Below are 16,495 nucleotides of genomic sequence, written 5' to 3'. Positions count from 1 at the left end.
GTCACCCGGCTCCTCCTAGCTAGCATTCTCCCAAGACAACCCCTGTCTGCTTTTACTCCCCTTGAGTCCCCCTTGCTATCCCCAACCTTTGCCTCTACTATTGATCTCTTGATCTGCAGTCAAGAGACCCACGCGTTCCGGCTAGTTCTGGTCGTGTGGACTCCCTTTGTTTTCCATTTCTTCCCATCCATTCTTCATTGGAACAACCAAGCTTCAAGACAGATAAGTATCTCCCATCATCAGCCCTACCTGCTAATGCAACTGTGCTTATTTCCTACTGTAATTCTTAGGAACTTGATTGAATGTGTGAGTGCATCAGTATTGTTTGTATGAGACATATTTCTAGTAAAAACATCGATTTTAAATACAACAGCCTTGGAATCCTTTACTGGTAACCTCGGTGGGATCAGGACCTTGGTATAAATTGGCAAGAACCCATTTATAAAATTGCCAGTTGCTGTAAATAAAGCAATTCGGCTAACACATCCCCAGACTCTTCACACTCAACATAGGCACCAATGGAGCCCCATCAAAGGTTGGGAGCCTGATCCCCTGACCCAATCCCCTGCGACTCAGGTAATTGTTTATTGTGTATGATCGCAGCCACTGTTAACATCTACAGGTATGCAATCTTCACTGATTTCTCAGATCAGTGTTTTTAATTATGACTACCACTTCATAGATATTTGCTTTCCCACGTTAACCTCAACTTAAAGTTCAGCTGGGCCATTCAACGGCTTTTAAAATAGTTTCTCATGAACTTTTAAAGCAGAGTTCTTATCCATTTAAATGGTTACTAATGTGGAAAGAAAATGAAATGCTGTCTGCATTAAAGAAATCTAAACATTCCATTTTGGTTAATCCGTACTGTTACATAGTCAGCTCATCATACCACACACAAACATGAATAATATTAGGGACAAAACAAATCAAGGTCCAAATCTCTAAATAATAATATTTAAATCAAATCATTCGTTCAGTTTGTTAATAAACATTGCATGGACCCACAGAACCAAATGGAGCAAAGTTAGTGGAATGGATCGTTGCTGGCTCCTCCTTCCTACTGCAGTCTCTGAAAACCTGCAGGAATTTCCATGAAATGCAGGGGAAAGGGATGTCATGGCAAGAGAAATTTGGCGAAAATCCATTAATCAAGTTCCCACTCCATTCACAATTTTCTGGATTCAAGCCAATGGGAACTATATATCTTCTTGCATAGACTCTCGCTTCTTTTGCATTGGTATTTGTGCAAGTGGATGGACAACTGCTGCCAACTCCCCCCTCCAAGAACAGACTAGTTATTTAATTCACCAGTAAGGATCTTGATGGGTCACTGCCCTGGAGGGCTGCAAGCAAGTGAACCTGGTGTTTCAATGGCTCTAGCAGTGGTGAGGGAGAAGGCACTGGTTCACCCATCTCATTCAACACAGAGGCTGCTTCATTTGACCCAGCTGAAGACACTATGAGGGGAAATCCACCTCTCCTCCAACAGTGCTACCAACTGGATCAGCTTTGAGTGGATCTCCCTGCAGGTGGAGGTGATGAGTGCTTTGCCCATCACCTCCACCGCAGGGACTACTCTGTTTCGATTTGGCTGGAGTTGATTCAGGAGGAGGTGATGGGTGAGCATGTGCCTGTTGTTGATGCTGGCCCCTGTGGCAGCTGCTCAACTCAGCTTGTTCCCAGGCCACTTTAACAGGCCAATCCTTCTCCTTCCCAATCAAGCCCCATGTGCTGCGGTGTAATGTATCCAGTTCAGACCGCGTGGTCGACAATAGACTCTGAGTATCCTAACCCGCTCCAATCAAGAGGCTAGGTTCCCAGCCGAGAGCCTATGGGACTCTCGGCCACTGTAAATAACCTATTGGGAAGTGGGGGGGTGTTTGGGGGGGTGGTTTCTTGGGGAATATAAGCTGGCCCGCGAGCCGGCCAAGGCGTCTTGTTCCTGATCGAATAAAGTATTATTTGCTGAAATCACTCTCCTTCTGCGTACTTTTCACTGGCGACGAGGATGGGATTCGAACCCACGCGTTTACACCATTCATCAGGACCCCCTGACTTCAGGGATAGATTTTGTCGGGTGAAGGGGGCTGCAGTCGCAAAGGACTTCACAAAGATCCATTCCACAACCTTCACTCACTTCATGTTTCTTAGGATTCAATCCAATACAGATTTAATTAAAAGCCCTTATTGGATCTATTGTTCTATTAATGTGCTTTCTGACTTCCAGCAGTTCCTTACTTTCTAAGTTAGCCTTGCCTAGAACTGTGTAGAGAAGAAAAAGAAGAAAATAGGTACAGCCTTCAAAAAGAGTGATGTATTTTTCATCTTCCCAGGGAAGTGCAAAGATATGCCATTCGATCTAACTGCTTGAATAAATATATGTGCCAAAGCAAGCAGGCTTCATAGTCCAGTACTATAAAAGAGTGATAAATTTAAGATGTGCATCAATTTGCAGATGCAAATACCTAAACAATATCCATGGTTACTTTTCCCCAATGGAAGAGATGGGAAAAACAGAGGAACAATTAAATAACATGGTATAAATCATAAAGCCACATACCTCTTGAACAAGTCGGTTAATTTTCAACTGTTTTTCTCTTTCTAGCTTCTCTTCTTTTTCCTTGGCAAGATTTTGCTCAAACTCCACCTCCATTTTACACTTCTTCTGTTCACTGAGACTGTCACTTTTGGATTTCTTTCTTTCTTTCCCTTTCTGTTTTTTAATTATTATTATCACATGCATTTAGAACATCTATTCTTTACAGGGCTTAACATGACAAATACATGAGCATCTGTCTTAGAAAAAGGAAGTCTTTTGAAAAGTGTCTTCAAAAATGAATCCATGTGTGCATCCAAGCACAGTGACTGGTGGCTCAGATGAATTTCATTTCAAGCAAACCTACAGAAGCTACATTAGATTGCCCTCCCTGCAGTGCCTACGGAAATTTTTGTCCCAGTTCTCTATAGCCACAGTTCTCATGGAGCTTTCATCTTATCTTAGACTACTCCAAATTAAGGCACGATTCTCATCCACTGGACCCCTTGGATTTCAAAGGATGAGCTGGGCAATTCGTTCTTCTTTACCATTATTCATTATTGCTTTTAGTGCCAGACTTGGTATGCAGATTCTTTTTCAGAACAATACGATATCAGTACTGTTTTCAGTATTCCATTATAGTGTGTGGATGCACAACACGGATTACAATGAAACCTACATTGCGATCTATTTTTTCTTTTCCAAATGAAGTCTATATATAGTGATGCCTTTTACATGACAGTTGCTCACATATTTATTAGAAGTATTATTTTTACTGTGTAAGAAAAGTAATCAGCACTTCACGCATCCAACACACCAACACATTTTCAAAATAACACAGCAAACGACTGCAGATACAAATTGCAGATTTCTATGGAAACCCAAACTGCTCCTTTTGAATTTTTGAAATAATGGGAATGAAAACAAATGTAAAATGAACATGTGCAATGAAAATTAATTCTTTTTTTTTGAAGAATGAAAAACTAAAACAATCTTATGGGCTTCCTTATACCTGCTAGACCATCTCACCAGCCACAACTTATAATACACATACAACACAGACTACTGATCTTAATGTAAATCCAGCTACTTCAGAGACGATTTTGACCATGCTATACAGCAACATAAATCATTTTTTCTCTTTAAAATGGTACGGTGCGTTTCTGTAGTGACAGCTGATGTTCAGGACACCAGTGTCCTTAGAAACATAAAATCCTATGAAATCCTTTAAAGTCCATCTACCCTCCTCACCTCTGGCATTTAAAACTGTTCAATATAGTTCTAAAATATATAGTTCTAAAGTACAAAAGATACTTAGGTTCATGGAGTAAAGGGTCCATATTTCCCATTGAAGTTAATGGAATACAGGAAATATCAACATTATGTAAAATCTGTTACTTTGAACCATAGAACAACATGTTTACAGTGGGCAACTCCAAGCTTTCTTGGATGCAGCAGAATATCTGGACCCCTTAAAGTCTGGCTTCTGACCTGGTTTTGGGACTGCAACTGTCTTCACTGCCCTGAGAAATGATTTTCACTGTGAGATAGTGGGAATTTGATCCTGTTGATTCTCCTGGGACTCTGAGTAACTTTCAGTACTATCAACCATGGTATCCTTTTGACTGGTAGAACTGGGTATTTGGGGCACTATGCTTGGGTGGTTCTATTCCTGTCTGGCTGACTGGTTTCAAAGGGTGGTACTGGAGGAAAAATGCTCAGCCCAGTGGTATCTAAAATATATGCCTGTAACATTTTATTTTGTCTGCCATGCAGGTTGCCACACCGATCCATATTCTGCAGGGATTCTCTGGTGTGACACTGGTTATGTTGGGCTTGTTAGTTCTGTTTGCATTGGGAGGCTTTTGGCCAGTGGTTGCTTCCTCTTGTGTGCTTGGCTATTGTATGTTTTGGAGAAAGCATGGAATTCCCCCCCCCATAGGGAACAATGGAGGATGGCTGGGAGACACCTAGTTCAGGGGCCCACAGAACTGGATCTCTTGGTCCAGTTATTTGAAACTTGTGGTTTTTAAAAGTGGACTAACAGCACTAACTCCATTGCAATTCTGGTGTCATTTGCTTGAAAAACAACCGCTCCAGGCCCCCCTCCCCCCAAGTTTCCCCTTAGAGAATAATGAACCCAAATGATTTTGGAATTCCAGGGAAAAGCCAAATCTGAACACTGGACTGGTATTGGAGAACTGAATAATCTGTAATACTGATAATTATTCCCTCCGAGAAATATGGATCTGAAAAATAACACTTTTTTTCCTGGTGCATTTCCCTAATAGCTACCTTGAGAATATTTTTATTGAGAGAACAGGGTACAAATGTTTAAAACAAACACGTGCACAAATAAAGTGAACCCAAACCCCATGGAATCAAGGACTGATCTACACATGCAGCGGAATAAGGTGGTAACAAGGTGGAAATGCTGAAGTGGAAAAATGAAATGCACCACTTCAGTCTGCAGGTGAGGGATTACATTTTTAAAAGCTCTTTCACATTGCACAATATGCAAAAGCTGGGCAATAATCTTCCTCCCTCAACTGATTCTACTGCATGTGCAGACCAGTCCTTGTCCCACTGTGTTCAACAGGGCTTGCTCACACATAATGAGAGTATATCACCTTTATTTACTGCACTTCTGAACAAGAACATGCTTGTGAATATGTACAATATGTCAAGAAAACAAACCCCTTTCTTATTGTCATTGTTATCGATACATGTGCACTGCTATTCCATTTATTGGGAGAAACACAAATTGGATTAGAAAGCAGTTTCCACAGCAAACTTTGTCTCTAACACTAAAGACAACCACACCAAACATTTTTGTACCTTGCGAATAGTGGGAAATTTTCCTTCGTAACGATAAAACCATCCAAAATCTATGAGTATGCAAAGCAGAAATACATGGCTGAGAACAATGCATTACAGATATGCACATCAATGGTGTTCCATGTCATTGGCATAGTGATGCTAAAAAGGAAAAAAGACCATCTTCGGATACAGTACATCATAGCATACAGTATCTTTACCTTATCTTTGAACTAGCTTGTTGGTAACAGGCAGATATGGCTACTTATACACACACACACAGTTGCTCTGCCTTCCTACATATTTGCACAGCCATTTTGACACAAGTGCCTTGAATTGGTGATCACAATGCAAGACTTGCTACACACATGAAGCATCTCCCTATCGAATCACTTACACAGCTTTACTACAGGTACTCATGAAAATGGCAGTGGTGCAGAGCTGCCACGTTCAGATGATCGGGCTAGTACTTTAGCTCGAGCAAGACGTGTATGTTCCACTCTTGCCTTGGGTATTCCTCCTCCGGAATTTCTTCCTCCATATACTAGATCCCTAAAAATACCTAGTTATAGACGTGTTTTCACTCTTGCTAGGCTTAACTCTTTTCCCACTGCTGAGTTAACAGGTCGCTTTTCTAAAGTCCCATACTCGGATCGCTTCTGTAACTGTGAGACTGGAGCCATGGAAACACTTGGCCGTCTTCTATTATTATGTCATCAGTGGTCGACTCCTAGATCGATTTGGATCACTCCAGTTCTCACCAAACACCGATTACCTACTGAACTCTGGGTGGCCCCCTATCTGTTGGCAGACACTAATCCTGAAACCACTTATTCCGTCACTAAATGTTTAATGATACGTCTATCTGTAAAGCGACAAAAATCTGGCTTGACCCAACTGTAACAGAATTGGGTTAGCACCCAGTTTATTATGATTTAAATGAATTATTTAAACGAATTATCGTTTTATTAGCTTCTCCACTCTGCCCTTCAACTCACTCCTCGGCGGCTGCCTTTTCCTCACCCCACCCCCAAGGGACTGTAAAGGGTTTGAAACTATGATAACTCAGAATTCTTGGCTCCTGCGATAAGCTTGTAGATAGATTTGGCATGGGGACTCCCTCCCTCCCTAGGGCTCATTGTCTTCCACCACTAGTCCTTAGATATTTCTTTTCAAGGGGGGTCAGTAGGTACGGATGGCCATAGCAGCTTCTTCTCAGATTTTATTCGGGGTCGCTATTTGGATTAATGCAGTTTCTGAATCTCTCGATCATACACTTCTCTATTTTTTGCATAGAATGGCTGGGGTTCCTAGATGTGTGGCTGGTACTGCACTTAGAGTGGAATTTGCCCAATATCCCTTGGAGTCTAGAGCCTGGATCGCAGCTTTCAAACTGAGACTCAAAGTCCTTTACTCAGCACTAAATGCGCAAGGTGGCCTTCTATGTTTGATAAAGGAGGACAACCACAAAGGTAGCTGGGAAAGGTATCTAGATGCTAGACGTGAGTTATTGGGCTTTCCTCCAACAGAATAGAATAATTTAACTTATCAGGAATTTCTAAAGCAGACCAGAATAAAGGTGATTAATCTTGATCGGGCTAGTAGTTTAACTCGCGCAAGTCGTGTATGTTCCACTCTTGCCTTGGGTATTCCTCCTCAGGAATCTGTTCCTCCATATGCTAGATTCCTAAAAATACCTAGTTATAGACGTGTTTTCACTCTTGCTAGGCTTAACTCTTTTCCCACTGCTGAGTTAACAGGTCGCTTTTCTAAAGTCCCATACTCAGATTGCTTATGTAACTGTGAGACTGGAGCTGTGGAAACACTGGGCCATCATCTATTATTATGCCATCAGTGGTCGACTCCTAGATCGATTTGGTCAACAGTGGGAGGGCTTCTAATGTCCTGGCCCCACTGGTGGACCTCCTGATGGCACCTGGTATTTCTGGCCACTGTGTGACACAGAGTGTTGGACTGGATGTTACTAAATTTTTAATGATAGTTTTATCTGTAAAGCGACAAAAATCTGGCTTGACCCAACTGTAACAGAATTTGGTATGCAGCCAGTTAATATGATTTAAATGAATATTTAAATGAATTATAGTTTTATTAATGACTTCTGTTTTAACATTTTAGATCTTTTAGATTTGATTACTTTGACTGTAAACTTTTATTGTAAAGTTCGTATTATGAGGCTAATGTTGTATATTCATCTTTTATAATTGAGCTTAAGACCTTTGGTCATAGAAGCTAATAAACATAAGTAAGTAAGAAGTTGTACAATTTGCTATTTGTTGTACAACATGCAACCTTCTATAAACAAAAAACTGTTTAATTTTCAAACAAAATACTCTTTAGTCTTCAAAATACTTTCCTTCATTCCATCCCTATTAACTGAATGCTTAGGCAGCTGGCAATTCACGAACCTAAACAGCATGATAAAAAGTAGAGACATCACCCTGCCAACAAAAGTCCGCATGGTCAAAGCAATGGTATTCCCAGTAGTCATGTATGGCTGCGAGAGCTGGACTATAAGGAAGGCCGAGCGCCGAAGAATAGATTCTTTTGAACTATGGTGCTGGAGAAGACTCTTGAGAGTCGCTTGGACTGCAAGAAGGTCAAATCAGTCAATCCTCAAAGAAATCAACCCTGACTGTTCCCTGGAAGGCCAGATAATGAAAGTGAAGCTCAAATACTTTGGCCACCAAATGAGAAGGGAGCAGTCACTGGAGAAGACCCTGATGCTGGAAAAGATTGAAGGTCAAAGAAGACGGGGACAGCAAAGGATGAAATGGTTAGACAGTGTCATAGATGCAATGAACATGAAATTGAGCAAACTTCAGAGGACGGCAAAAGACAGGAAGGCCTGGCGTGATCTGGTCCATGGGGTCGCGAAGAGTCGGACTCGACTGTGCGACTGAACAACAACAAATTCACTATTTAGACAGTGGACGTCTCTAGGAAATAATCTAAAATGGATGTAATCTACAAACTATACTTTCATGTGTCATGAATCTGACCACACAGATCAACTCAACACAGGATTGTCTAGACTATGCTTAGAGTGCTTCTGCAGATCTAGATGTTCAGATAAAAATAAATGGAATGCACTCAGTATTTATGGTTAGATGCACACCTTAATGTGGCGAGGGGGGGATTGTATATGTCAGCAAAGCTGAGAGCAATACCATAAAGAACTTATACTCTGTCAAGAGGCTAAACTCCTAGCAGAGTCACTCAAGGTGGAATGGTCACAGCTGAGACACCAGACCAGAATGCATTCACCCCCTTCAGGGACCAATAGCCACATCAACATATATAACAATATATATAATAATAATATATAACCAGAAATCACCGTATCCCACTGATTTTCCTCACCCCACCAAGTTTCTGAAATACCCACAATGTCTATTTTCCCCTCCAACACCAAGCACTCCAACTCCCCGATTTTACCTTGGACACTTCTAGCATTTGTATAGAGACACCTATAATTTCCCATACATGTTCAGCCTGAAACCTTCCTCTTGCTCTCTCAAGACCTTGTCAGGCAGTCCATATCACTAGCGATAGTCTCAGTGGACAATTCCAACCCACCTCCCTGTAGAAAAGCAACAGCTACCCCCTCATCTCTTCGAGATGAGCCTTCCTGAACCAGAGACTTTTCAACTCCTCTTGGCTTTCCCCCAATATTCAGTTTAAAAACTGCTCTGCCACCTTTTTGATTTTAAGCGCCAGCAGCCTGGTTCCTTCTCGGGACAAGTGGAGACTGTCTCTTTTGAACAGCTCCCTCTTGTTCCAAAAAGCATCCCAGTGCCTAACAAACTTGAACCCTTGCCCCCTACACCATAGTCTCATCCACGCATTGAGACTCCTGATCTGTGCCTGTCTCTCCGGCCCTGCGCATGGAACAGGTATCACTTCTGAGAAGGCTACCTTAGAAGTATTAATCAAGGTAATGAATCAAAGTATGAATCAAGGTAAATTCAAAATCGTAAAATGAGAAATGGAATGTTTAAACATTGCAATCCTGGGAACTAAGTAGACTGGATTAGGACATTTTCAGTCAGAAAAATACAGTGTTTTGCTCAGGAAATTACAAACACAGAAGAAACAGAGCTACTCAAATAGTGATGTGAGATGTAGCACAAGCAGTCAGGGGCTATAATGCAAAGTCTGACTGAATGATATCCATCAGACTTCATGGAAAGTCTATCAACATAACCACCATTCAAGTTTACATTGCAACTACAGATGCTGATGAGGAGGACACTGAAAGCTTTTATGCAAGTGTCCAGGAAGAAACTGATTACACATCTAACAAGATGTGCTGATAACCTTAGGCAACTGGAATGCAAAAGTAGGAAACAAAGAAACTTCAAATATTGCTGGAAGATTTGGGCTAAGAACACAAAATAAAGCAGGAAAGCAACTCAAAATTCTATAAAGACAGCAATTTGTTCACTGCAAACATGTTTCAGGCAACTAAACAGATACATGGACCAATGTTCCCTCTAAGCTGTGGAGTCCTGTGAGCAGAAATTCTACTTTGTGAGCTACTGGCATTAAAGTTGTGAGCAGGTAGTTTGGCTGCTGCATAAAATTAGTTTGCTCTGGAGCCATCTTTCCTGAGCTAAGACAAAAATGTGTGAGCTGGAGGCTAAAAAACTGTGAGCTAGCTCACACTAACTCAGCTTAGAGGGAACACTGACATGGACATAACCAGAGGGCCAATATAGCAGTAAAAGAGATTATGAAATCAGAAGCAGAAGCTGGAGAAGAACCAAAATGTTCATAGTGTCAAAATACAATCTAAACAACATTCATATTCGTATTCTTATACCTTTATTGGCATGTCAGCAATCACAGCTAAATAATAATAGAATAGAATACAGAATACAAAATCCATCAGATATCAAACTTCATGCAAGACTTTCATAATGGGGGGAGAAGGAAAGGAGAACCAGAAACAACTATAAACAACATTCCTTAAGAGTTTAAAGACTATGTAAAGAACAGATTTGCATCACTAAGTTCAACTGAACATGAGCCAGAAGAACTATGGGTTGAAACCAATGCTCCCTCTAAGCTGTGGAGTCTTCTGAGCAAAAATTCTACTTTGTGAGCTACTGGCATTAAAGTTGTGAGCGAGCAATTCGGCTACTGCATCAATTAGTTTGCTCTGGAGCCATCCTTTCTGAGTTAAGATAAAAATGTGTGAGCTGGAGGCTAAAAAACTGAGCTGGTTCACACTAACTCAGCTTAGAGGGAACACAGGTTGAAACCAGAGATATTATCAAGGGAGAATATGCAATGACTATTCCTGTGACCAAAAGAAATGAAAAGCCTCAATGGATGACTAATGAAACTCTTAAAATTGGTAGTTGAGAAGCAAAAGTATAAAGTGACAGAAAGAAAATCAGAACATTAAATGCAGTGTTCAGAGACAAAAAAAGCTATTATAATAACCAGCGTAAAGAAACAGAAGAGAACAGCAAAAAAGAAAGAACAAGAGATCTTTTCCACAAGATCCAAGAAATCAAAGGAAAATCTAAAGCATGGTTAGGCATGCTGAAAGATCCACATGGAAATATAGTAACTGTACAGAACAAAATAAAGAAAAAAATGGGAACAATACACTGGAAAACTATACAAAAGAGATGAAAGGATAGATTCCTACCAAGAAGAAACCTTTGAAGAAGAACCTACAGTTTTAGAAAGTGAGGTGAAAGCTGCACTGGGAACAATTGGGACAAACAAATCACCAGGAGTAGATGGCATATCAATAGGCCAATTCTAAGCCACAGAAATGGAGTCCATCAAAATCTTAACAAGAATATACCAACAAATAACAAGAATATACCAACAAATAACAAGAATATACCAAAAAATATGAAAGACAAAACAATGGCTAATAGATGGGAAATGATCAATTTACATTCCAATTCCAATAAAAGGAGATGTTAAAGACTTCAGCAATTATCGGGCCATCACATTAATTTCTCATGCAAGTAAAGAAAGGATCAAAATCTTACAACAAAGGCTATTATTATTATTGTTATTATTATTAATTCAGTTTATATTCCTCTCTATCTTGCAAGAGGGCTAACGGCAGCTCACAATAAAACAATAAATAAAAAATCATAAAAACACCAATCATTTCATATAGATGAATTAGTTAGTTTAAATAATATCTGATGGCAGCTATACATTTCCTAATTCCAGTGCATGCTGCAGCAATTTCAGGAAGGGCACGCTTTCTCAAGTTAATGTGAGTCAACTGATAATGATGTCATATTGATATAATCAGTGCTCTAGACAGATGAGGCCAATTGAGCAGATTGATTGAGTTAGCAGGGAAGGCTGATTTAATTTGAATACCTGCCACCTTTGCCAAAAGCCTGGTGGAACAGCTCTGTTTTGCAGGCCCTGCGGAATTGTCATAAATCCTGCAGGGCCCTGATCTCAACCAGGAGCATGTTCCACCAGGCAGGGACCAAGGTAGAGAAGGCCTTGGCCCTGGTCGAGGCAAGGTGGACATCCTTTGGGTCGGGGACTATTAGGTGGTGCTGCTCAGCAGAGTGCAAGGCTCTTTGGGGCACATATGTTACCATACGTGGAACACACATGGAACATACATGGAACAAGAAATACTAGATGTTTAAGGTGGATTCAGAAAAAAAAATCATTAGAGATTCTATTGCAAATTTACATTGGTTACTGGAGCAAATGAGAGAATTTCAGAAGAAAATCAGCTTGTGTTTAATTGATTACAGCAAAGCTTTTGACTGTGTGGATTATGAAATTCTATGCTTTGTTTTAAAAGAAATGGGTGTGCCACAGCATCTGATTGTTTTGACGCGCAACCAGTACTCTGGACAAGAGGCTACTGTTAGGACAGAATACAGAGAAACATAATGGTTTCCAGTTGGCAAAGGTGTCAGACAAGAATGTATTTTATCTCCTTATGGGTTCAATCTGTAAGTCAAACACATCATAATGAAAATTTCTGCGCCCCTGATCCGTCCCTCTTCCGAGCCAAAACCTCCCGTGTGACCGGGGCCACAAAAAGGTTAAAGCAGAAATTGCTAAAGCAGGATTACAGCTGAATATCAAGAAGACAAAAGTAATGACTACAGGGGAATCACACAAACTTTCAAAGCTAGTTAATTATCCAGAGTTAGTACAACAAAATATTTCATTTTTACAAAATCTCCTTCCCCTATTTTATTAGCTCAACAAGGCTACTGTATCCCAACTATTTATGGTTTATGTATCTGTGTGAATGATAGGAATGGCGCCTTAATTCATTCATAGCATGATGTCGGCCAACTACTGTGACAGTCCTGGATATCAGTATGTCAAATGGACCCACTAAAATATGTTGTTGAGCTAAGCTACTATGGTTTCTTGGCACACTGAAAACCTTCCTTTGTCCATAAGTATGGCTCAGCTATTAAGTATAAGTTATGCCCCTAATAAGATAATTATGTTAGTCCAACATTGACTGACTGTCAGGAGGAAGAGCTGTGCAGGAGGTATCAGAGTCAAGGAGGTATCAGAGTCAAGGCATTACAGCAAACCTTTTGGCTTTCTTTCAGGTTCATTCCACTCATATCATCTGCTGCACGGTGGGCATGAGCATCTAAATCTACTAGAGAAACAAAGGAGGAAAGAAAAAAGGGATGAAAGAAATGATAATGAAGAAGAAGAAGAAGAGATTGGATTTATACCCCCGCCCTTCACTACCCAAAGGTGTCTCAGAGTGGCTTACAAACTCCTTTCCCTTCCCCTCCCCACAACAGACACCCTGTGAGGTGGGTGGGGCTGAGAGAGCTCTGACACAAACTGCTCTTTTTCAAGGACAGCTGTGCTAGAGCTTGCGACTGACCCAAGGTCACATCAGCAGGTGCAAGTGGAGGAGTGGGGAATCAAACCCGGTTCTCCCAGATTAGAGTCCGCACACTTAACCACTACACCAAACTGGCTCTGGTTCTTTTCCTGGTTCTTTCCCTCAGAGAATGAAATGAATTAACGTAGAGGGAGTTCTTGGAGAAATTATGCAAGTTTGGGGGCAAAGAAACGTAACATGGATGAAATCGAATCTTCCTCATACCAAATCAGTTCATTTAGTTTACTGTTGTCCTCTTTGACTTGCAGCAGAGCTCCAGGACCTTAGGCTGGTTTCACATACGTCGAATAATGTACTTGCCATACACTTCAGCAAACGATTGCTATAGTGCATAGAAAGTGTGTTATCCCACATGTGTGACAGCAACCTCAGACCAAAAAAAGAAAAAAAGCCCTTCCTCATAATGGCTGCCTCAATTTTTTTAACTGGAGATGCTAGTGACTTTCTACATTCTTCAGTGAGAACTTTAATTCTACATGGCCAAACCAAGCCAGCACCTAAATCAGCCCTGTACAAACTGATCCACAGCCGGCAGGTTTTGTACTGTAGCCTGCCAGGGTCTTCAGAGTCTCAGGCAGATGATCTCGACTCGGGTTTCCATACAAGTGGGATGGTCAGAACTTATGCAGGCCGGCTTCCAAGTCCACAATTTAATCTACAGTTCTGGACATTTCTTTAAAGGTATTCCCAAGCATCATAAATATACATTTACAGGCTGGACATGGTTAATTCTCAGGAGTTTCCTTCCTATTGATAATGAATATATATGAAAAGGGCCTTTTCTTCTCCGATGAATCCAGAGGACAGAACACTCACAACTGTCACAAGCAACTGTGAGAACAGTAAATTATACTGTGAGCGGAGGGAAAATGAGAGTGGAGATGAAAATGAGTTGTGAACAGAGCAAGAGAGAAAAAGGGAATTTATCCTTAGGTATCTGTATAACATTTGGCTCACAAAATAGAGGGAATTTATCCTTAGGTATCTGTATAACCTTAGGCTCACAAATGCAACCTGATGTACAGGCCTAAGAAGGTCTTGGTAGGCCTCCACATTTTGTTTCCTGCCCAGGATTGCAAAAACAGGAGAGGTGATACTTAGCAGGCCATAATATTGGGCTGCTTTCAGCTTCGCAGGTACCAAGTTGTGCTGGCTTGTTTCACATAAACCATATGCAAAGCATGTGAGTGTTCACCTCCTTCTTTTATTTATTTCTCTATTTGTATCCTCACCTCTCCTGGAGATTCAGATAGGTAACAACATATTTTGAAACTAGGAATGACGGCCAAAGAAGTAAATACAAGACAAGGACCTGTAGTCAGTCCATCCTACCCCACTGCATCGTTGTAATCATTCAAAGCAACCACAGAATTGAATGTGGAGCCTTCCCTGTTCTTGCCACCTCTGCTTCACCACACTGGCCCTGGGGGACGCTACTTCGGTCTCTGGTATTAGAGACATTTTGTAAAACTGCAGGAAAAACAGTCTGTCTGCAGGTGCCTTTTTCTAACAATTATTTTATTTACCTAAATTATAGGCCACCTTTCTCACTGAGAAGCACTGAATAGTTTTGTTAACCACATGAGCTGTACAAGAGGTTCCAGGACATGTACAGCTCTATAACTTGGTTGTGGAGCTTACCATGGGTGTGAAGGCTTCTGTAATGCTATCAGGGCTATTTTTGGGCAGGAACGCACAGGAACGGAGTTCCGGCTGGCTCCTGAGTTGGCCACGCCCAGCAGGAATTCATTAGCATAACAGGCCACACCCAACAGCAGAAACTCATTAGGATTGGCTACATTAGGGGTGTGTGGTCTAACATGCAAAGAAGTTCCTGCTCCAAAAAAATACCAGGGTTTTGACAACAAACAAAGTAAACAGAATATGAAGCAAAAGGTGAGTGTGGTAACATGGGGGTATGGCCTAATATGCTAATGAGCTGTGATGTCAGAGTGTGGCTTAATATGCTAATGAGTTTCTGCTGCTGGGTGTGGCCTATTATGCTAATGAGTTCCTGCTGGGCTTTTTCTACAAAAAAAGCCCTGAATGCTATTATAAATGGAACTGAGATGCCAGACATCTAAAATACCAGAAACCGTGGTAGCACAGCAGCATATGATTCAGCGTCCATTTGTAAATATCATTAATTCTGACCTTTATTTGATTTTTAGCCCTCCCTCCCCTGCAAACAGGTTCAGGGTGGGTGACAGCAATAGCAACAGTTATAACGATAAACATAAATTAACTACTAAAACAGTATCCGACGGCAGCCAAAACAATAAGACAGCTAATACAGCCCAAAAGAGTTTTGTCAGGGCTATTTATGTAGCAGGAACTCCTTTGCATATTAGGCGACACACCGCTAATGTAGCCAATTCTCCATGAGCTTACAGTAGCCCCTGTAGGAAGAGCTCTGTAAGCTCTTGGAGGATTGGCTACATTAGGGGTGTGTCGCCTAATATGCAAAGGAGTTCCTGCTACAAAAAGAGCCCGCGCAACAGTGGCTATTAAGGTACTATAAAAACAAAACGAGTGGGCTAGGGAGAGAAAACACAGGGGGAGGCCAGACTAGATGGTTACCACTGCCTCAACCATAGGCCTGGTGGAACAGCTCCTTTTTATAGGCCCTGCCTTTAAAAAAATTAGGGGTGTTTTTGTGACCAGAGGTCTGCCAATATGGCAAGCACAGAATTCTGCTTTAGCTATAGTGGTGTAAGATTCTGGGCTACAACATTTACAGTGATTTTATAAACTTGGACTGTTTACTAGGAAGTACAGATGGCTCTGGAATTATTTCTTGTTAGGGATAAAAAACTGAGATGTACTTTTTTATCTCGGGCCATCGTTACCTGCTCTCATGCTAAAAGATCCTCTGAATCTGTAGCGTTTAATCAAATTAATAAAAACAGAAAAACAAATGACTATGTGGTTTATTTCCACAACTCAAAGGCGTTGGATGGCTTCTGACCATGCACAAATTTTGAGAGAGCTACAGGGTCGTTTGATAAAGTTCATTAAGCACATTCCTACATGTTAGGCGAAAGGCATTACTTACGTCGATGCTTGGGAGGGGGAGGGGGAGGAGGATGCACTTCTGCAGTTACAGTTCTGGGGGGCTTGGGGGGCTCTTTCGGGGCCCAGTCTTCTTCCCACTGCTTTTTAAGTTTCTCTTCCTCAGCAGTTATCCTAGAAAGAAACACAAGTATGATCTACTTGGATTTGTTTGA

General features: G+C 41.1%; 1 protein-coding gene across 1 annotated transcript in view; it reads right to left on the bottom strand.

Moving 5' to 3' along the window:
* The window catches only part of USH1C (Usher syndrome 1C), a 120,176-nt gene that overhangs the window by 39,260 nt on the left and 64,421 nt on the right, over nucleotides 1–16,495 (bottom strand). The window contains exons 13-14 of the mRNA XM_015423477.1: nucleotides 16,324–16,454; nucleotides 12,940–13,010 (exon numbers count right to left, since the gene is read on the bottom strand). Coding sequence (XP_015278963.1) covers nucleotides 12,940–13,010; nucleotides 16,324–16,454 — 202 coding nt within the window. The remainder of the gene's footprint in view (nucleotides 1–12,939; nucleotides 13,011–16,323; nucleotides 16,455–16,495) is intronic.

Source organism: Gekko japonicus, unplaced genomic scaffold (assembly GCF_001447785.1).
Source record: "Gekko japonicus isolate JY-2015 unplaced genomic scaffold, Gekko_japonicus_V1.1 scaffold2416, whole genome shotgun sequence".
NCBI classification, from domain to species: Eukaryota; Metazoa; Chordata; class Lepidosauria; order Squamata; family Gekkonidae; genus Gekko; species Gekko japonicus.
Note: the sequence above shows the minus strand (reverse complement) of the source record. Positions and strands in the feature narration are given on the sequence as shown.